Genomic DNA, 20,129 nt, shown 5'->3' with positions numbered 1-20,129 from the left:
TCTGTTGCTGCTTCCATCCAGCTTCTTCTCACAGCACTAAAAAAGCCTGCACTGCCTTTTAGAGTTGGGGCAGATCCCAGCCCCAGCCTGGCCTCCTGGCACTGCAGGACTCCTGAGAAGTCCCTCTATGGTATCTGGGACCTTTGCTCCAGGACTGCTTACCAGATGGGAAGCCCTAGGCTCAAGAAGAGCAGCAAGGACAGGGAAGCAGCCTTCCTGGGACTCAGATGGAGACTGCTTTTCCCCCTTTCCCTTCCCCTTATGCTTTCCTGTGGTAAAACAGGCCCAACTTGTTGCTTCCCATGGCCCAGTGCCAGAAGCACTGGTGGGAAGCAAGGTACTTCTCAGCACAGTGAGGGCTGAACTTTGCTTTTTCCTTTTCCCCCTTTTCATTACTAATGACGAAGGCTGGGGAGAGATATTGTGCCCAAGAGCTGTTGCATTTATTCACTGGGAAAAAAACCACAGCAAGTTAAAACTTGGGGCTCTTCTGCCACCAGGGAAAGTCGAGAGGAAAGCACAGAGCAACACTGGGTGACAGAGCAGGGAGTGAGAGCCAGTCTTGTGCTGAGCTGCCAGTGGCCCCAGCCTGGGGAGCAGCTACCTTGGCACAGCAGGGCTGCATGGCCTGCACCGTGGTGGGGCTGTGCTGGGGATGCCTGCTGTGCTTTCACACCCACTCCACCTGCCTCTCCCTGTGTCCTGGCCATTCCTGCCTCTCTGCCACTGGCACAGTGCCCGAGTGCAGGGTGTGTTTGTAGCACCAGGTGTGGAAGCCAGTACCCAAGGAGAAATAGCAGCAAACAGCCTCAAAGGGCTCAGGGTGGGCTTGGCACAGCTGATCAGGGTTAAATTCTAGAGCCAGATGATGCAAGCTGAAAATTGGGAGGTTAAGTTAGGGTTAGTGGTGTCTGTGGCAAAGGAGCCTGTGGCCCACAGAGCCATTAATATAGCCCCTCATCACACTGCAGGACTGCATGTCACCCCCAGGTTAGAGGTTTCCATGCTGATGGAGCAGTGGGCTGATGGACACACTGGAGCTGCCATGACCCTGCTGCTGCTTGGGATGCCAAATCACCCCAAGGAGCCCAAACTCATGTCTCTCTGATGTCAGATCCCACAGCGCCTGCACCCCTCTGCTCTCCATGCCATTTTCCTCCAGTTCTTATTTGGTGGCTGATTTGATCTTGTGTATGGCATAGGGGCTTGACTCCTTGGGCATCCAGATCTCCTCCCCGCTGTGGCCCTGGTGCTCCGCTGCTCCCTCCATAGCTGCTGTCAGCTCAGGGCTGAAGATGCTGTCAGTGGCCCGGTAGGTGTTGGTGAGGCGGCGGAAGGAGGAGTCTGAGGAGCTGTCATCAGGGACATCTTCATCCTGCTCATCCCGTAGTTTTGTCCTGCCCAGCTTCAAGCTGCTCCCCAGCTCTGGGTCTTTGAGAGCCTCCCCCACCTCCTGGAGGAAGGTCGTTTTGGGGCTGATGATGCACAGCAGCAGCATGAGGCCTCCTGAGACTCCACAAAGAAAGTAGAGAGCAACTTTCTCTGGGACACCTGAGGGGAAAAGGAAAGAAAGACACCAGGTACAAACTGCTCTTCAGTCTGTGGGGTATCAGTGCCTGCAAAGCCCCTCTGCCAGGCATGTGGGAGTAAGAGGAGAGGAGCAGGGATTCCCTCACCACCCAGGCGGCAGAGGCAGGACAGACCCCGCCCCAGTGATCATGGAAGTGTCACCTGAGGTCTCATCAGCACCCACTAGTCCTGAAATGTGCATTTCCCCAAAGAAAACCTCCACTGGGATGCAGGGTAAGCAGAGCAGGGGAAAAAATAATCCCTTGGGAGATTAAATGAGTAACTTCCTCTGGCAAGGGAAATATTTGCCTGCAGAGAGGTGGTCTCAATCAGTGCCTGCAGACAGTGCAGGAAGGAAAAGACCCAGAGGGTAATCTGGCCTGTTGGAAAAGGAAGGTCCACAGGCAGGACAGTAGCCACACTGTGGCTCTTGATGTTGTGGGGCTTTGGGGATTGTTCAGCCTCTGAGCTCCCACCCTACCTGTCCATCCCAAACCCAGCATGGGCGCTTGGTGCCCTGCTCCTTCGTGTACCTGTTGGCCCTGCTGGAGAGGTTTGGGGTCTGGCTGCCTCTGAGACGAGCCCTGTGTTGAGCTGGGGCCATCCAGGAGGTCAGCCATCCCCCGGCCTGTCCTGTTTCCCCAGGTGCTGCATGAGACCCAGGAAGGGCACATACCCCAAAGGTGGGCAAAAGCTGCCAGAGAGCTAGTAAAAATCATGCGGTCTTCCTGGAGCCTGGAGAACCTGGGCCCTTTGTACCAGCCACCTGCAGTGACAAGGAGGTGCAGGCTGAGACACAAGGTGCTCCTGGTGCCCCATGTCCCAGCTGCCTGCTCCTGCCTGTCCTTCCCCATACCACACTCCATCCTTCCTGCACAAGTGCTCTGCTGTCTGCAGGGATGACCCTGTGTGTCTTCCTCTCCCCTGCTCCCAGCAGATGCCATCTCCATCCCCTCAGAATGGGCACTGACCAAGGGATGGCTTCCACCACAGGACAGAGATGCTAGTCTGGAACTGGTACCAGGGATGCAGACAAACCATGGAAGGGCTGGTTCACCCCAGCACGGACACGGCGCCACACTGCTTGTGCTGTAACCTTCCCCCACATTACCGTGCATGTAGTCCGAGAGCAGGAAGGGGTCTGAGGTGTCAGGGCCCACCTCCTCCAGCAGCTGCTTGGGCACTGCAAGGAGAGCACACACCAAGCATCACCACCCTGCTCCTCCACTGCAGCCCCTGCCTCCCTGGGGAGCCCCAAGCCTCTGCCTGCCTGGCATAGGGTGGGCACAGCAGACACTCCATCAGTGGCCCCTGTGCCCCTGGCTCCGTGGGGAGCTCTCACCACAGGTGTAAGAGACTCGCAACTGCTTCTTCATTCCGGGGAGGCACGGGTCCCCGAAGGTGGCTTTGTCAGCAGCCACAGTGCAATTCCCCTTGCGGTGGCACTTCTTGGAGACCCTGCGCAGAGCATCTGGAGCCACGCACTCTGCAGAGACATGAGGCATGGACCTGTGGGCAGAGCTGCCTGCCCCTCCCTGCTGGGCATCAGCCAGCAGAGGCCAAGTGACACAGGTACAGCCCAGTGATGGACTTGTGCCATGCACGATTCCTGCCCCATTTCTGTCTCAAACCATTCTGGCATACCTATATGGGGTCCTCCAGTGTTCAAGGCATCGCATTCTGATTTTCCCTGCAGGAATCGTCCATAAGTTGCAGAATAAATGGCCAGGACGGATTTTGGTCGACACTGCAGCCTGAGCTTGTCATTCTCACACACAGTCTTGATCCGATGGTTCCCTAGGGAGTGACATCGCTGAGTGCCCCAATGCATCCTGAATCACCTGCAGCCCCTCTCTTAGGCCAGGGGGAGGGTTGAGAGAGGGCTGCAAGGTACAGGAGCAGCCATGCTCTCCTTCCTGCCCCATCTGAGCAGCTGAGGTCAGGGAGAGCCCGTGCAGTGTTACCCAGACCGTGCTGCACCTCACCTGGCCGGCATTTGTAGGAAGTGATGAGATACTTGTGTGTCCCAGGGCACGGGTCTGGCCCGAAGACCTGGCTGTGCACTGAGAACTGGCACCACTGCTGGTCCTGGCACTCAGCCAGCAGCTTCTGGAGAGCAGAGTGGAACAGGCGTGAGCTGAGTGAGAAGTCCCGAGGCTGTTCTCACCTCCTGTCCGTCAGTGCTATCACCAGGCTCAGGGAAGTGGCCTCTCACCCCACAGAAATATCCCACAGCTACTCCTGCCCACCCCTGATACAAACATCCCAATTCCAGTGCCCGTTCCTGACCCAGTTCCTCCCTGCACCCACAGTGAGCCGTGTGCCAGCGCAGGTCTGCTGCTGCCTGTGCCGCCATCCCGGTACATCCTACGCCTCATCCCAACGCCTCATCCCAACGCCTCATCCCACACCTCTGCAGGTGCGCACTGACACCGCCCGCCCGGCGCGCTCGGTCCCCGCTGTCCCTGCGATGTCCCCGCGCGGCCACAAGGTGGGGACAAAGATTCACCCACGGCCGGTCGGGCCCCGCCGTGCCCGCGGTCTCTCTCCGGTCTCTCCCCGGTCTCTCTCCGGTCTCTCCCCGGTCTCTCCCCGGTCTCTCCCCCCTCCACCCGCGTTCAGCCCCCGAGTGGCCGCGCCGAGCCCTCGGCTCTGTCAGGAGTCTCCTGTCGCCCGGCTTTGGGTGCCTCTGGACTGCCTGTCCCCCTCTCTGCCCCCCAGCAGTGGCTGCCAGCAGCAGGAGCGGATTATTCCCGTTCTGCCGTCCCGGGACGCAGCCCGGGGTTCCCAGAGCCCAAAACGGAGCCCCTTCTCATCTCTCTTTCCCCTCCTCTGTCCCCGTCCCTCCCGCCCAGCTCAGGACTGAGCCTCCGCTTGATCTTCACTGCTGCCAGAAAGGAAATTCACTAAGGAAACACAAGCAATCTCATTTCCCAGTGGCTGCCCAAACAGAGCTGAGCCTTGGAAAGCAGTGCCACAGCAAGAGATCTTGGGGTTCTGGTGAACAAAAGCCTGAATTTAAATCAGCAGTACCCTGGCAGCCAGGAGGGCCAACCATGTCCTGGGGGACATCGGGCTCAGCCAGGGGGGGGATTGTACAGCTCTGTGCTGCGTGGGGAACCTCACTTTGAGTATTGTGTGCAGTTTTGGTCACTACAATATAAGAAAGATATTAAACTATTGGAGAATATCTAAATGAGGGCAACAAATACTGTGAAGGGCCTTCAGGGGAAGCCTTATGAGGGCTGGCTGATGACCCTTGGTCTGTTCAGCCTGGAGGAGTCTGAGGGGACCTCATTTCAGTCTGCACTTCCCCATGAAGAGAAGAGAAGGAGAAAGCACTGATCTCTCCTCTGTGGTGACCAGTGACAGGACCCAAGGGAATGGGCTGAAATAGTGTCAGGGCGGGTTTAGGCTGGATATTAAAAAAAGGTTCCTCTCACAGGGGGTGGTTGGGAACAGGCTCCCCAGAGAAGTGGTCTCACCACCAAGGCTAACAGAGTTCAACAAGTGTTTCTGATTCTTTGATCCTGTGATTCCTGATGCTGATGGAAACCTCCTCAGAGGGCATGGGGAGGCTGCATTGCCTGCAGCCCCCCAGCCCGAGCAGGCAGCTCAGTGATGTGGGGACAGAGGGCTGTGCAGTCTGGCCCCTGGGGTCCCTTCCTTACCAGGTGGGCAGTGGCCGATGTGCATTCAGTGCTCTCCTGGGAGGCATTGTCAGGGCTCGGGCACAGGTGGGTGCTGGGCACTCGACGTCCATAGAAGGCCCCGAGGATGCTGATGGTGGTTTTGTGAGGGCAGACGATGAGGAGCTGCTCTCCATCACAGGTGTGGGCAGTGTGGTTCCTCAGCACCTTGCGCAGGTACCCTGGAAGGGGAAAGCAGGGGTGGCATTGTCCAGAGGAGACACCAGGGCCACATCCGTGATGGCACTTGGGCATCTGAGTGCTGGTGGCAGTGAGGATATCTTGAGATGAGGCACTAATGGGGTGAACAAGATCAGAGCAGGACAGCAGCAGAGAAGATGGGCTTGTAGCACACCTTGCACACAGCATTGCTGCCAGGAGCCTGGAAAGCAGCATGGAATAGCTGAGCTGGTTAGCAGCAGGAAAGGAAAGCTGGAGGCAGTACAGCAGGTCAGAGAAGATGGGGAAATCCCATAAGGAGCAAATGTTTAGAGAAAATCAGGCTTGTTATGGAGCCATGGAGAGAACAAGAGAGAGCCAGAGAGGTTCCCCCAGTGATGATCCCTGGAGTCGGGGGGAGGAGGATGCACTCTGTCACAAGTCTGTCACAAGTTCAGCTGGATGAGAGAAAGGTCCAGGGGCTGCTGCAAGCTCCCACAGCTGGCTGGGTCAGTATGGATGAGTGTGAGCCACAAAGTCATCACTTGAGCCCAGCTGGGTCTCTGCTGAAGAAGCCCAGTGTGTTGGTGCATACTATTCCTGGCCCACAACCCTTTCAATGGGCACTGGCCCTTCCCTCCTTGAATTCCCATCACAGAATGCTTCTTTCTTTCAATCCTGCCTAGTTTGTGTCCCAAACTACTGCCCCCATTGTTTTCCCTACAGGGGACAACAAAGTGGGACTGTCCTGCCCAGCCTTTCCAAGGCTGCTTAACATGCAGTGTTGGCTCCAGTTGGCATTGTCTGTACTGGGTGGGCAAGGAAGCTGTTTTGGTAACAGCTCTTCAAGCTGCCAGGTGCTCTGAGCAGGGACCTGGAGAAGGCTGAGGAAGCAAGAAAAGCTGATGAAATGTGATCTGTAGGCCCTGAATGAAGCACTTTGCATCTTTGAATAAAACAAAAGCAAAGGGGAAGCATCATTTTGAGGCCAAACTTTGTGTCAAACTTCCTCAAATCAAGATAAGAAGATGGGAGCACCAGCTCCCCCCACCTCTGCAAACTAGTGCCAGGCTCAGCAGCACAATCAGCCCCTTTCACCTTCAGTGCTGCCACTAATCCTTTGGCATCTGCAGTCAGCATCAATCCGGGATGTCAGTGGCTGCAGCTGGGAGTTGCCTCTGGCCCAGTTAATCTCTCCCTTGGCATTATCCCTCACAAACTGGGATGAGCAAGTGGGTGGCCACAGCATCCCAGAACCAAGCCCTCGATTGCTTCTCTGCATGCTGGAGGACAGAGGAAGGGAGAGGTACAGGAGGGTAGGTGGCAGTAGACAAGGTGTTCTAGCCAGATCAAAACTTCAGTGTGATGCAAAGATGCTCTTTGAATGGCACAGAGCTGGATCAAACCCTTGGGGTGCAGTGCTCATGAAGAGGGGGCAGGACAAACTCTGTCCTGTCCCTCTGCTCTGGTTGTCCCATATCACTGGATGCTGGGGGTTGTGAGGGGCACAGGACCCTGACCAGGCTGCCAGCCCTCTTCCCCTTTCTCTGCATCCCCTGCAGCAGCCCCACACCTGGCAGCAGACCAGGCACCCTGGCCTTGACCTCTGCTCAGCACTGACTCCAAATCCAGCTGCCCATACCCAACACTGCTGGATGTAGGGCTGCCTAAACACCCCACTTCTGGGGAGCCTTGGATGCAGAGGGCTCAGTCAAATCCTAGGGATGGCAGGGAACTCAGGGGAGAGAGAAATAGGAGGAGGAGAAATGGGTCTCCCCAAACAGAGCCTTGAGGCAGGCACTTTCTGCTGTCATGCTGGCTGAAGGCACCAGTGGTTTGTATTTGAAAACTGAGGCTCAAAGACTGCCATGAGGGCAGAGGTTTCTCCATCACACTCTTTTGGGCCAGTGAGCAGTTGTGAAGATGGTTTTTTGGGTGGATTCATGTCAAGGAAGCTGTGGGCAGGCTCTGTGAGTGGTTTGTGCCAGTACAGCTGACTCAGTCTCCAGTGCTGTGGTTGTGTCGTTAGGTCTGTCCAGATGAAATCACATCCTCCTCACCACAGCCCACCCTGCAGCATCAGGCTGTCTCCACTTGGGCTCGGCTGACCAGATGGAAGGTGTGCATGGCTGTTTCCAGGTGATCCCTGGGGAATGCCTGGGGCCCAGTCTGCCTGCAACTGTCCTGACTGCTTAAAGAGCTGGGGCAGAAGGGATCCCAAATTTCTGCCTTGTCTACATCTATAAAAGGCTCACCAGCATGGCCCTGGGGAGAGCTTCTGGCCCATGCTCTGTCTCGTGGCAAGGCACCCTGCAGCGCCTGTACTCACAAGTGTCTCTAGCTGGGCCACAGCCACCAGCTCTTTCTGGTACAGGTACAGCTTCAACCCAACTCTTCCCTCCCTTTCTCAGAGCAGGGAAAGCTGGCAGGGCAGCACTGGGTGCTCCTTCAGCTCTACACACTGCCCAGCACCGAGGACATGAGCATCGTGGCTGAGGAGATGCTCAGCACATCTCAGGGACTGGCTTGATATTTGTTTCTTTGCATTTCTGCCTGCAAACTACCCAAGAGAGCACAGCAGATCTGGGGACCCACTCTCACACACACCAGAGTTGTGGGATGTGTGCAGCGTGTTTTTAGAGAACAGCCCTGTGTGGGGATAAAGAAATCCCAGCATTTTGGGGGAATTTACTCTGGCTTGCCATGGTTTATACCTCACTTATCCCTACCCCACCAACCTGCTGTTGCTTCATCCTCCCATCACACCAGTGCAGCATCTCCCTCCTCCCCGCCTTCCCCCTGACTCACCGGACAGCTCCGGGCTGGCCTCCAGACACACAGCAAAGCAGAGCAGGACCACGGTTGCTGCTGGCCGGAGCAGCCCGGCCATTGCACAGGCACCGTGTCCACCCTGCAGCCTGTACCAGCTGGGGCCCGGGCGGTGGGTGGTGCCTGCAGGGCTGACACTGCACAGGGACAATGGCTCACTTCTCTGCCTTGTCCAAGTCCCGGGGCTGGGTGGACGCATGTGCACCCACTCTTAGCCTGGTACCCAGGGCCAGAGGCTACTGGGCACAGCTGGGTCACTCTCAGCACAGGAACGCTTCCCCCAGGGCATCCTCTTACTGCCTTGGCATCCCATTGCTGGCAGAGAAACTGGCAGCCCCTTCCCTCCTACCTCTGTTCCCCCTGGAAAGAGGAACAGGGCTTGGAAAGGTTTCCAAAGTGCCCCCAGCTTTCTCCCAGACACGGTGGGACAGAAATCCAGATACGTGTGTGCTGTAATCTCAATCTCGGGAAATGTCCGGCCATTCACTCTGTGAGGAGGAAGGGAAAGGCTCCCTGAGCTGCCTCCTGGGCGGCTGTTCCTGCAGAAAAGACAAACACCCTTCCTGCATGCAGCAGTGTGGAAAGGACCCTATTTGCTGCCAGCCTCTGTGGGGCCAGGTACTGGGTATTCTGGCACCTTGTGAGGAGGACATCGTGTTATACTCTGCCTCTCACCTGCAGGAGTTAAATCCCTGCCCGTTGCTTCAGCTGGAGGGAAATACCATGGACTGGAGCTGCTGGCTCTGAGATCAGCAGAGACAGCAGAAGTTGGCAGTGCCAGGAGCCATCACAGCTCCCAGAGGCTCAGCATTGCCCAGGCAGGGGCAGCTGGGGAGGCTGTGGCAGCAGCGGGGATTAGCACACATCACCCGGGCTCCACAGCAGGAGCTGTGGGTGGCTGTTGTGCTTGTAATGAGGTGATGCCGTGGCCCTGTGAGGCACTCACAGTGCCATTACATACCTCTGGATCATGAGAGTGACTCAGAGTGTCCAGTCCCATCGAGTAGGGTTCCAAGTTCTCCCAAAGTTTTGATGGGGCAGAAAAAAAATGCCCCCCCCCCCCCCACCTCCCCACCCCTGCACCCCCTAGTGTTGGCACCTCTCTGGGCTGTGTAGAAGGACCAGGGGAAACATCTTTGTTGGAGAGTCTCCTCCAGAGGTCTGCAAAATCATTTCCCATCCTAATTGCCTTGAGGGAGATTACTGTCTGATTAGGGTTTGATTATTTGGGGAAAGTTGGAGCTTCCCTGAGCTGGGGGGGTGAGCTGAGTTAAACATTGGGGATCCCCATTTTGTGCAATGGTCTGGGGGTTCAAGACAGGTCTTGCCTAAGAGTTAAGCCTGTGTGTGCTGGGAAACTGTCTCTGCTGGGAAACGGTCTCTTGCTGGGAAACTATCTCTGCTGTCTCTGCAGCCAGGGTGATCTGACAGCAAACAGTTCCCTCCCATCCTGGGGAAGAAAGCAAGCTGTTCATCCTTCCTGAGAAACAGCCCAGTTCCAGGAATGGGGCCCTGCTGAAGGTCAGCCCTGAAGATATCCCATCCCACCATCCTGCCATACAGCTGGGCAGCTGCCAGGGGCACTCTGGAGTTCCCCACTGCTCCCCGGCGTGCTTCAGCATCTTTTATCTCCTGCCTTAGCCTAGGATTTTGCAATCCTTCCCACCCAAGGGCTGTGCCTCTGCTTCAAAAAGTCAGTGCTATGTGCCCAGACTGCTCTGCTCAGCTTCCCTGAGCACTGCCCTGCTCAGCCCAGCTCCTTGCAGCGAGGGGTGCTCAGATGAGCCCCCGGAGGGATCCCTGGAGGATGGTGGGCTGGGAGAGGAGCTGTACCCTCCTTCTGGGCAGCTGCCTGTCATAATGCAGCCACAGGAGGCAGGAAAAGGTCAGTCAGGTTCACCCCAAATTGATAAAGAAGGCCTGGGGCACTGGACACCAGCATGTGGGTGGGAGAGTGGCAAAGGGCCAAGACTGGGACAGCAGGAGGAGCAACAAGCAGGACACTTCCTCTATAAACCCCTGCTCCCCGGGAAGAGATAGCAGCAGTGCTGTGGACACCAGAGGTGCTGGGGATGCCAGCCCACTGCTCGGAGCGCCTGGGTGGGTGTGATAGACTCTCAATGTGACCAGATAGACCCATGCTGAGTCACGTCTGAGAGGCCCTGCAGCTTCCTCCCCTCGCTGTCGGGTCCGGAGCACACCCCATTGCTCCTCCCTTCTTCAAAAGGAAGGAAGGTGTGAGCTCCAGCCCTCTTGGAGTAAGAGCAGCCAAGAGGCCCAATCCAGCAGCCCTCTGAAAGCCTTCCCCCCATCAGAGCTCTACAGGGGACAGATTGACTCGCCACAAGAGTGTGTGGCCAGTGGTTCCTCCCCCCACGGCTGGGATGGACAGTCGGCAGCAAACCACCAAGGAGCCTGAGATCGAGCTCTTTGTGAAGGTGGGTCTTGGGGGAAGGGATGGGGGGAGTGGGCAGGGGGCAGTGACTCTTTGGCTCACTCACCAATATCCAGCTGGGTCCAAGTGGTGGAACTTCATGGGTGTCTTGATATTCTGTGAGGCTGGAGATGGGTACCAGTTTCAGTGTCGCTCGCCACAAAGGCTTGGCTGTGTGGTTGCCCAAATTGGGGGACCACGCAGTGGTGTGGGGACTGTGGGGTGTCACACCCAGCATTCCGAAAGATGCCCTGGTCTTGTGGGTTTTGTGCACCCCGGAGAAGTGGCACAGCATGGTGAAGGAGTGGGAACACTCTTGAGAGTGCCTCTCAAAACACCGATAAGACAAGCCCAGATAAGCCCTAGCCTGGGAACAGCAAGCAGGAGGGCTGGGAGCAGCCACTTCAGCTTCTTCTGAGAGCAGGGTTATGAAACGAGCAGGGATAGCTTGGGGAGCTGCTGTGGGAGTCCACGTGTGGGCGAGGTGGGGTGGCATCACAGAGGGGTATTCGCTGGAAACGGTTTCTGTTTTTTTCCCTGTTAAGCAATTTTCCGGACCCTTTCCTTGGAATGTTTTAACACTCTAGTTCAAAATGTCTGCAGTGACCATGGGTGGTGCAAAAAGAGAGGAACTAAAGCTGGTGGCTGGTAACTTCATCTGCCCACAGCAGCACCAGGGGGGCCCCGGGACACGCTGTCAGGTGACAATGACTAGGGGGCAATGACCTCTGTGCCACCTCATGGAGGTTTTAAGGGTGGTTTCTCTGTAGCCACTCAGGTCCACAGGCGTCATTGCTCTCCTCCTGGGGCAGTTTAGTGCCCAAAATGACTGGGTCAGAGGTGCTGGTTTCCCTGACACAGGCACACAGCAGTTCCAGGCACTGAGTGGTGCCTTTCTTGGGCAGTAGTTAGACCTACTTGCTAGAAAGGATTATCTGAGTCTTCCCAGGAGAGATCTCCCTCATCCCCTTGCCAAAATTGTAGCCACAGCACTTCTTGCTGGACATTGAGCTTGGCTGAGGAGAATCCAGACAAGTGTATTCTTGGTAAAAGTAATGTGAGCCTTGAATTGTCTGCTTAACGTGTCTCCCTGGGATGGCTAGAAAAGAGAACAGTACATGAGGTGAATGCAACGGCAGCAGCACATTGTAGGGGATTTTCAGAGGGAAGTGAAACAGAAAACCAACAGCACTGTCAGGACTTCCCCTCTGTTGTAATTTAGTGTGAAAAAACCGTTCTGGCTCGTCTGTCCCCAGAAAAGTTGATGCTGTGCCTCCCCTTCCCAGCACTCAGGGCCCAGCTTTACCAAAGACACAGTGGCTGTAGCTGCTGACAGGCGCCTTCCTGTGCCATCAGCACCTCTGCGGGCTGGGAACACCCCAGACACGGCTGTTCTGTGACCAGTGACAGCTGTAAATCCTGGGGGAAGGTGGTGCTCCCACAGCCCCCACTGGTACAGCGTGGCACCCTGCCTTTCCCTTTGTCAAATGCTGGAGTTACTGTGGATGGATGGACAGGGTGCAGAGCAACTCCTGCTTTACCCTGAGGTTGGGCTGGGTGTTTTCCAAGGGGCTGGCGGTTTCTCACCCTGCCACATCCCTCGCAAGAGCATCTTCTTGCCGGCTCTCCCTGCCTGGAAGGAGGCTCTGCTCTGCAGCTCCACCAGGCATTGAGCTGCCTCCCGGCTCTCAGAGTGGCTGCAGGAGCTGTGGCAGGTCCCATGGGGACCGAATATTTAGCAGTGCCCCAAGCAGACAAAACTCTTCTCTCCTCCCATTGCATTTGTTTCACCACGGGGAAACTACAGGAACTGCCAGGAGAGTTTCAGTGCAGCCTAGTGATGCCTCAGGCAGTTGGAGCTAAAAGCCTGCAGCCCTCCTAGAGATTCTGTGCTAGTCCACGCTGGGTTTATCTGTCATCTGAGGACAAAAGATTCAGGAATGTCAGTCTGTGCCCCTACCCCAGTTCCTGCTGCAGCGGGAGGAGCAGCAGAGGCACTTTGGGGAAGGAAGTTAAGAGCAATGACTCCCCCACTCCGTGCTGCTCGGGGAGGGAGGGTGCATGGCTGCAAGACTCCCCTGAGGGCTCCTGGCTCCCTGACGCTCCCCCCACGGCCAGTGGTTGCCAGCAAGGCCCTTCCAGAGCCTGATGCTCCCCCAGCAGTGCCCTGGCACTGGTGGAGCTCCCCTCCAGTTCCTCCAGATAAAGGTTTTGGCTCTGAGCATCCTGGTATGGGCCTGATTCTTTCTCCCTGCAGAGACCATCCTGATTTTCTTTTCACTTTAGTCCGAAATTCCCCACCTCTCTATTTTTAAAAGATAAGGAGGAAGACCAGCCTGAACATCTCAGGGACTGGAGCTACCAGACAAGCATGGAAAAACCCAAAGCAGGTGATCAGAGTCTTTGCCCAGAGCGGCCCGAGCAAAGGACAACCCTCCCCTCACCACTGTCCCAGTGTGGCTCCACCAGAGCTGCCATGGCTCAGCACAGCAGCTCCTGGGGGAACAGCAGGACAAATTAAATCCTCTCATTCCCAGCTTTGTGCCAGGCCAGGGAAGTAGAATAGAGTGCAGCTGGCAGGGAAAGCATTGGTCCTCATGCTGGGCATGAGCTGAGCTGGTGATTTTGGAGATGCTCCAAAGAATGGCCGTGGTTTGGGGTCACAGTTGTCAGGGGTGCTGGGGAGGGGGAGCAGAGATGCCCTGCACTCTTGCCCATGGGCAGCCCTCAAAGCTGTTCTCTGTCTCTCCCCTCCAGCTCCTTCAAAGGAAGTCTGAGACCCATTTCACCCCTTTCCAAAGAAGCCCTATTTGCTATTAATGACACAGGATGTTCCTGAGCTGTCGCCCCTCTGGGAGTATTTGCTATTAATAGACAGTGACCAGTCTTATGTGTAGATTCAGCTTCACTGTTGGGCACATCTTAGGGAATCGACATTTCTCAGTTCCCGTTTCCTTCCTCAGATTTCATTACATAGTTTCGTGACAGCTGAGCATAAAAAATACTTGTTAAAAGTAATTTTCTTTCCTCTGGAAGGACTAAAATACCTTGGCATGACAGAAAAACAGACCCCTTGCTCCAGGTTACTCCCAGGAGTATTGGGGGTTGTTTTGATCCTTTTACAGTCCCCCTTAGGGCGAGTTTGATGTGAGTGTTATCTTCCTGCAGAAGCTGAGCACTCCAGACTCCAAAGGTTTTTGGGCATCTGTGGTGACTTGTAGCACCTACCTCCAGCCCAGGAGAACCAGGCACAGGTCTCTGCCTCCTCAGCCATCCTGTCTCCGGGTCCCCAAAGAGCTGTGAGCTCTGGAGCCATGTCCAGCTGCCCACCCTGGAGGTTTTTGATGCTACTTGACTCTGCCAGATCCTCTTAAATCTTCATCACCCTCCTGCTTTAGCCTCAGGACTTCAGCTCACTGTCAGATATCAAGGTTTAGTGCAGAGCTGTCCCACTAAGGCTCATGTTCCACCACACACTGTTCCATGGGAGCAGCATCCCTCTGTGATGGGGCTGGTGTGAGCTGTGCTGCTCCTCCTTGCCAGGGCGGGGTGGCCACATGAGCCAGAGCACCACGGTCCATGTACAGCTTAGGAACCTGGTAATTCTCTTAGAGAAGCTGAGTTTCCTGTGAGCCATTTTATCTCTTACCACTGCACAACTTTCCTCTCACAGCAGCATCTCAGCCAGTTTTTGTGAATGGGGGAACCTGCCATATCCTCTTGCCAAACTCCTCATAAGGTGTTTCAGTCGTTTTTGCAAAGGAGATTTCCAGCTGCTACAGAGCAAAGAAATGTGTTTCACTGTGCCTGTGGCCGTGCTCATGGAGAGGGGCTGAAAGGGGTTCCTTTAGCAGCTGACAGTCGTCTCTGTTTCCTCCCAACGTTGCGTGGGATGCCAGCACAAATTCTCTTTGGCACAACCCTTCTGTCCCCAGCCTGGGGTAGGCTGCTGAGAGGTTCTTGGCCTGAGGACATTGTGCCTGGGTTCGTTGTGCCTGAGTTTGTGAAACACACACAGGACCGGAGGCAGACATGGACATCGCATGAAAACAAACTGCTCTTTTCCTGGCAAACATGAGCTCATTTCCCTTCTCCCACCCTCTCCAGCCTGGCCTCCTGGCCAAGTGGACCCTCCCTTCCTCCCCATCCATCAGCAATCACCTTCTCCCCCTGCCTCCTTCTCCACTTCCTTCTGGCTTTATCTCACATTTCTGGGAAGGATCCAACCCCTGGCATCCTGAGTGTGCTCTTGTGTTCTTTCCAGTGGCTCTCAGGGCCATGGCTCAGGGTGGGTCCTGCAGCTGAGCCCCCCTGGAGTCGGGAGGGGCTCCCTGCAGCCTGCTATGCCCAGTGGCTCTTCAGTTCTGGGCATCCTGTCTGTGGAAAGGTTAAATCCTCATTTTTCTGCTTTCCTGGCAGGCTGGTCTGGATGGAGAAAACATTGGAAACTGCCCCTTCTGCCAGCGGCTCTTCATGGTGCTCTGGCTCAAAGGGGTCAAGTTCAATGTCACCACAGTGGACATGACCAGGTGAGGTGGCACTGAAGCCCTTGGCCAGCAATGGGGTGGGACACGGCCTGCTCAGCTCCCCTGTCAGCCCTTCTTCCCCCTGCCTGCTCTGTAGCCCGTGTGTCCCTGCACAGGGACAATCACTGCCCACGGACTGCCCACCTCACTTGGGATGCAACTGTGGGCCAGCACGGACTTGGGCTGCCTGCCAAAGTGCATGGCCCAGGGACTCCCTGTCCTGCTGGATGTGAGGGTGACTTGAAGGCACCACTGGGCAGATTCAGAGGCTGGGGAGCACTTGTCAGCTTCCCAAAGCCAGCAGAGCTGAGGGTGTTTCTGGTCCTGTGCCCCCTCCTCGCCCCCACCTCTGCCATGGCCACTTTCCTTGGGGGCTGTGGAGGCAGAGGTGTTACAGGCTCTGAGCCAGCTTGTTTTCTCTGCTCCAGGAAACCTGAAGAGTTGAAAGATTTAGCACCAGGCACCAACCCACCCTTCTTGCTGTTCAACAAGGAGCTGAAAACAGACTTCATCAAGATTGAGGAGTTCCTGGAGCAGACCCTGGGTCCACCCACGTAATGGCAAACTCGCTCTTTCCCCATTTTGGGGCGTGTCACAGTGTTGTCCAGGACTTGGCAGATTGGGAAACCGAGGCAGAGTGCCAGGTGGTGCCCCAGGGCAGCCCAGGCAGGCAGATGTCACCCCCAGCCCCTGAGCCTGCTCTGCAGGGCAGGGCCTTCAGTGCTGAGGGGCTGAGTCCACCAGGGAGGGCATGGGGACAACAGGAATGGAAAACAATGGGAGGAAATGCACCAGCCATTGCATCCCCAATCTGGGGGCAGAGGTGGAACATGGGGAGGGCCCTGCAGGGATCCTGGCACTGGTGGGTTTGCCACTGGCTGCGGCAGCTGGTGTTGAGGTAGAGGGGAATGTGAGACCCCTTTGTTTGTTTGTATTCAGTACACTCACCTGAGTGAAAGCAAATACTGTTGCTTGACAGCAGCAATGCAGGTGGCCCATAGGGAGGCTGGGGGGGTGTCTTCCCTGAGTTCACCCAAACCAGCCTCCCCCATGCCCCGTGTGGCTGCAGCCCCCCCAGTGCTGCAGAAGAGGAAGCTCAAATGCATTTGTCACCTGCCTCCTTGAATGTGTCTGCCCTTGCAGCACAACCTGGGACAAGTCAGCAAACAGAAGACAGTTCCTGAGGATGTAATGGGAGCTTCTGGCTCCCTGAGACCCCTCTGTACCCATGTGCATCCTCTGGGCGGGGCCAGAACTGCCTGCAGGCAGAGCTCTGCTCTGGGGCTACATTGCCACCAGTGTCCCCAAGCTGTGGGGTATCTGCCCTGAGATTGTCTCCTGGCAAACATCCAGGATAGAAGACACAGCTCACAGGGTGGTAGCTGCAGTAATTCACATCATCATGATTCTCCCACAGCCAGCTAAATATCCCCTGCGTCCTCCAGTACCAGCCCTGGGCTTTATGGCTCAGGAACTGACACTGCTGCACCCCTGCTCCATCCCTGCCTGCACTGACATAAGTGTCTTTTTCAAGGTATCCACACCTGAGCCCAAAGTACAAGGAGTCCTTTGATGTGGGCAGTGACATCTTTGCCAAATTCTCGGCATACATCAAGAACCCGCGCAAAGAAGCAAATATCAGTAAGGATTGTGGGTTGCTGGACTCTAGTCAATAACACTGCAGCAGGAGAAATGCTTTTGTCTGCTGGCAAATCCTGCCATCGGGTTAAGGGTCCTTCTGCCTGCCTCTCCAAAACCTCCTTGGGAAGTGGAGGGGCAGAGGGGAAGGATAAAGGCAGTTCTCTGCTCCTTCCATGGGGATAACAGCAGAGCGTGGGGTGCTGTAGTCCCCTGGGAACAGAGACTGGCCAGGGTCAATGTTGTGTCCCAATGGTGTGGCCCTGAGGGCTTTTTCCCTCTCTGCAAAACCTGTGGGAGGCTTAGCCAGCCCAGCCCAGCCTAAAGCTTGCCTGGGAGCCCAGGGCACACACTCACTACTCCTGGTTTCCCACCCTCCCAGATTTTGAGAAGGCCCTGTTGCGGGAATTTCACCGCCTGGATGTCTACCTGAACACTCCTCTCCCAGAGGAGATTGACCAGGACAGTGTGGAGGACATCACCATCTCCAAGAGGAAATTCCTGGATGGAGACCATCTGACTCTGGCTGATTGCAACCTCCTGCCCAAATTGCATATCATCAAGGTAACGGCACCAGCTCCCAGGGCCAGGGTAGGGGGGCACCTGCTCCAAGAGGAGTGGACAGGGAGTACCCCTGCCAAAGCCAGAGAGCGAGTCTCCCCCAGGTCCTGGAAGTTTCAGCCTCCTCCTCCTTCACTCTCCTCTAGATTGCAGCCAAAAAGTACCGTGACTTCGAGATCCCGAAGGACATGACGGGCGTCTGGCGCTACCTCAACAATGCCTATGCCTGTGATGAGTTCAATCACACCTGCCCTGCAGACGAGGAGATCGAGCACACGTATGCCAGTGTTGCCAGGAAGATGACCTAACCCTAGGGTGGGGTGGGCTGGCGGCATTGCCCTGGCTGAGCCCTCCAACTCTGCAGTCCTGACACAACCAAAACCAGCTGGTGGAGAGACTGGAGAGAGTTTACAGCATCGCTAGCTCCTGCCTTTCAGAAACAGCACCTTGCTTCACTGCCACTGCCTCCTCCTCCCGTGCTGCTGGCTGCAAACTCCTGCACACCAGCAGCACTGGCCTCGTGTATATACTGCTCCCATCTGGATGTAGCTGCATCCTACTCCCCAAAAACATTTCTTACAGCCTGTGACTATGTTTCATGTGAAAAGCTGAGCACTAGCCTCCTGCAGTGGTGCTTTCATGGAAGAGATGAGACCCACAAATGGCTAGGCCAGCCCAGCCTCCCCATCCCCATCTGTCAGCTCTGTATGGTCCCAGCCATCCTGTGCTTGTTGTGGGATGCCAGTGCTTCCCCGGGCTGGAGCTGTTTGCATTCATCTGTTGCCAACCTGCTCAGCACCTGGGGCTGGCATTTGGGCAGCTCTCTCTTCCAAGACATCAGCTCCCTCTGAAGGTATGGAAAGGCTCTGCTCTGGCAGCTCATTGCAGTGAAAAACTGTGCTCAGTGTGGAGGGCTGTGACACGGGTCTGACTCCCCATAGGACGTGGGGGTGGGTGGGTGCTGGGGGTGGTGCCTGGTGCAACAGTGCCAGGACCAGCTATGGGAGGAAACAAAGGATCAGGGGACCTGCAAAGGGGCTGAGGATGAAGGGCTGAGGATCAGGGCATCCCTCCCATGATTGCCAGTGCCCAGGGCCATGTGCTGCTGGCTGCAAGGTCCTGTGTAGTGCCTCCCAGCTCAGAAGCCTCTGTGCCTTGCAGGGCTCTTGCAGAGGGTGCAGCTGTGCTCTAAGTCCACACCCCTCTAGTTCCCACCAACCTCTGGCACCTGAGGCTGGGAGCAGCCACAGGGGAGGGCACACGTTGGGTTTCCACACTGGAAAGCCCAGGAGAACAGACAGCAGCTGTTCGGCAGAGTGCTGTGTCTGTGGAAATCTGTGGGCAGTGCCCCTTGGGTCAGCATGCCTTCACGTCCTGTGGCACTAAAACGAGGCATCAGAGCTGCTCTGCACAGCTGTGACATCCTGTGCTGCCCCTCCAACACCTCCAGCTCCCCCAGGACTCCCACCAGAGCTTGAGAATTCGGCCAGCCCTCCCTAACCAGCCCCAGGGCAAATCAATACTGTACAGTGGGCACGGTGGGTTCTGTGGGAACTGAAGTGAGCAGAGCCCCATCAGCCCTCACTGCCACTTTCCTCTTTGCACTAAAAGTGTGTCCTCGCAAGCCTGCCTCAGATAGTGCTGGGTTTGGGGACTGGATTTGTTACTAATGGGTTTTGGTTTGTTGGTTTTTTGTAAACTAAGATCAGCAATAAACTATGTTTTATTATGCTTTTCCAGTGTGCTGTCAGCCAGGCACCAAGGCTGCTGGCAGAGAGGGTCCTGTGGAGTGGAGGGGGCTTTCCTGCAGTGGAAACTCCTCTGAGATTTAGCAGAAGTGAAGCTGTAGCTGCAGTATCTGCTGGCCTGGATCACTGGCTCATAGTCAGTCCAACGTGTCCTGGTGCCTGGGGCTGTTCCTCCCTGGAGGCAGGACTTGGCACTTCTCCTGGCTGACCAGCACAAGGTCTGGCTTTTCAAAGGCTCTGTTGTTCACTGTGGCTGCGTTGTGGCACAATTCAGAGCAAGTGCTGAGGTCTGGGGAGTTTTGGGAGGGAAATACCCATCCTCACTCTCTGGAAAAAAGGCAGACAGTGGTGGAGGCCACCAGTGTCCCCAAGCACCGTCCATGAGATGGGTTCATGAAAGGTGGATTTTCTGAGAGAACAGCACTGAGGCAGTTCACACTCTTCCCAAAGCTGCAGGTACAGAGGCAGCCCCCTGGGGTGACATGAACGTCCCAATTGCCCTGCTTGGGTCCTGATCCACTTAATTGCAGGAAAGCTCCTACCTGGAGAGAAACCACACAGGTCTGAGCCACCAAGTTCCCTTCTCTGCAGCCTGTCAGCTCTGCAGCCCTCTTCATGCACATCCTCCAACACACCACACTCAGGTTCCAGCTTGTGGGGCTCTCACAGTCCCCACCCACATCCTGCTGGGCTTCCTGGCCAAGCCAAGCAGCAAAGAGAGGGAGGTGCAGCAGGAGTCCGTGGCTTGGATGTTGCAGCTCAGACCTGTCAACCCACGAAGCCTTTTTGAGCTGGAGGATGGAGTCCAGCACGACAGGTCTGATGCTGCTGCTCTGTGCTGCTTCAAGGACCTACCCAGAGTACAGAACAAAGACAACTTGCACTGGGAGGCTGAGTGACAGGGCCTCAGTGAGGTCCCCAGGTCTTTGCCCTATACACAGATGTGCTGGACAGCACTTGAGGTGGCTGTGAGGAT

General features: G+C 56.1%; 2 protein-coding genes across 7 annotated transcripts; one reads left to right on the top strand and one right to left on the bottom strand.

Annotated features, from left to right (window-relative positions):
- Nucleotides 1-444: 444 nt before the first annotated feature.
- Nucleotides 445-11,427, bottom strand: LOC310917830 (protein eva-1 homolog C-like). Of its 6 annotated transcripts, XM_083876411.1 has the most exons (8): nt 8,226-8,711; nt 5,241-5,440; nt 3,555-3,678; nt 3,214-3,366; nt 2,912-3,055; nt 2,681-2,752; nt 2,246-2,335; nt 445-1,551 (listed from the first exon to the last, which is right to left on the bottom strand). In XM_083876411.1, exons 1-8 carry the CDS (start codon nt 8,443-8,445, stop codon nt 1,166-1,168), a joined length of 1,389 nt encoding a protein of 462 aa, XP_083732537.1. In that variant the 5' UTR covers nt 8,446-8,711; the 3' UTR covers nt 445-1,165. The 6 variants fall into 6 exon arrangements, with proteins under 6 accessions (XP_083732537.1, XP_083732534.1, XP_083732538.1 ...); XM_083876408.1 differs by having other exon boundaries at nt 2,246-2,752; XM_083876412.1 differs by lacking the exon at nt 2,246-2,335.
- On the top strand, nt 10,275-19,136 carry LOC310917832 (chloride intracellular channel protein 2-like). Its single transcript, XM_083876416.1, has 6 exons — nt 10,275-10,684; nt 15,100-15,209; nt 15,635-15,760; nt 16,741-16,847; nt 17,227-17,408; nt 17,552-19,136. Exons 1-6 carry the CDS (start codon nt 10,631-10,633, stop codon nt 17,711-17,713), a joined length of 741 nt encoding a protein of 246 aa, XP_083732542.1. The 5' UTR covers nt 10,275-10,630; the 3' UTR covers nt 17,714-19,136.
- The last annotated feature ends 993 nt before the right edge of the window (nt 19,137-20,129 follow it).

Source organism: Zosterops lateralis, assembly GCF_965231275.1.
Source record: "Zosterops lateralis genome assembly, chromosome: 21".
Classification (NCBI taxonomy): Eukaryota; Metazoa; Chordata; class Aves; order Passeriformes; family Zosteropidae; genus Zosterops; species Zosterops lateralis.
The sequence above is the reverse complement of the archived record's forward strand: the minus strand, read 5'-3'. Positions and strand labels throughout refer to the sequence as shown.

What these genes read in the sequence shown, in the direction of transcription:
- LOC310917830 (XM_083876408.1), bottom strand. Translation starts at nt 8,445, where the DNA reads ATGCGTCCACCCAGCCCCGGGACTTGGACAAGGCAGAGAAGTGAGCCA. An exon ending in GGCCAGCCCGGAGCTGTCCG is followed by an intron (nt 5,441 to 8,225) that starts GTGAGTCAGGGG and finishes TTCCCCTTCCAG; the next exon opens with GGTACCTGCGCAAGGTGCTG. An exon ending in CACTGGAGGACCCCATATAG is followed by an intron (nt 3,056 to 3,213) that starts GTATGCCAGAAT and finishes ATGTCTCTGCAG; the next exon opens with AGTGCGTGGCTCCAGATGCT.
- LOC310917832 (XM_083876416.1), top strand. Translation starts at nt 10,631, where the DNA reads ATGGACAGTCGGCAGCAAACCACCAAGGAGCCTGAGATCGAGCTCTTT. An exon ending in ACCACAGTGGACATGACCAG is followed by an intron (nt 15,210 to 15,634) that starts GTGAGGTGGCAC and finishes TCTCTGCTCCAG; the next exon opens with GAAACCTGAAGAGTTGAAAG. An exon ending in CCAAATTGCATATCATCAAG is followed by an intron (nt 17,409 to 17,551) that starts GTAACGGCACCA and finishes ACTCTCCTCTAG; the next exon opens with ATTGCAGCCAAAAAGTACCG.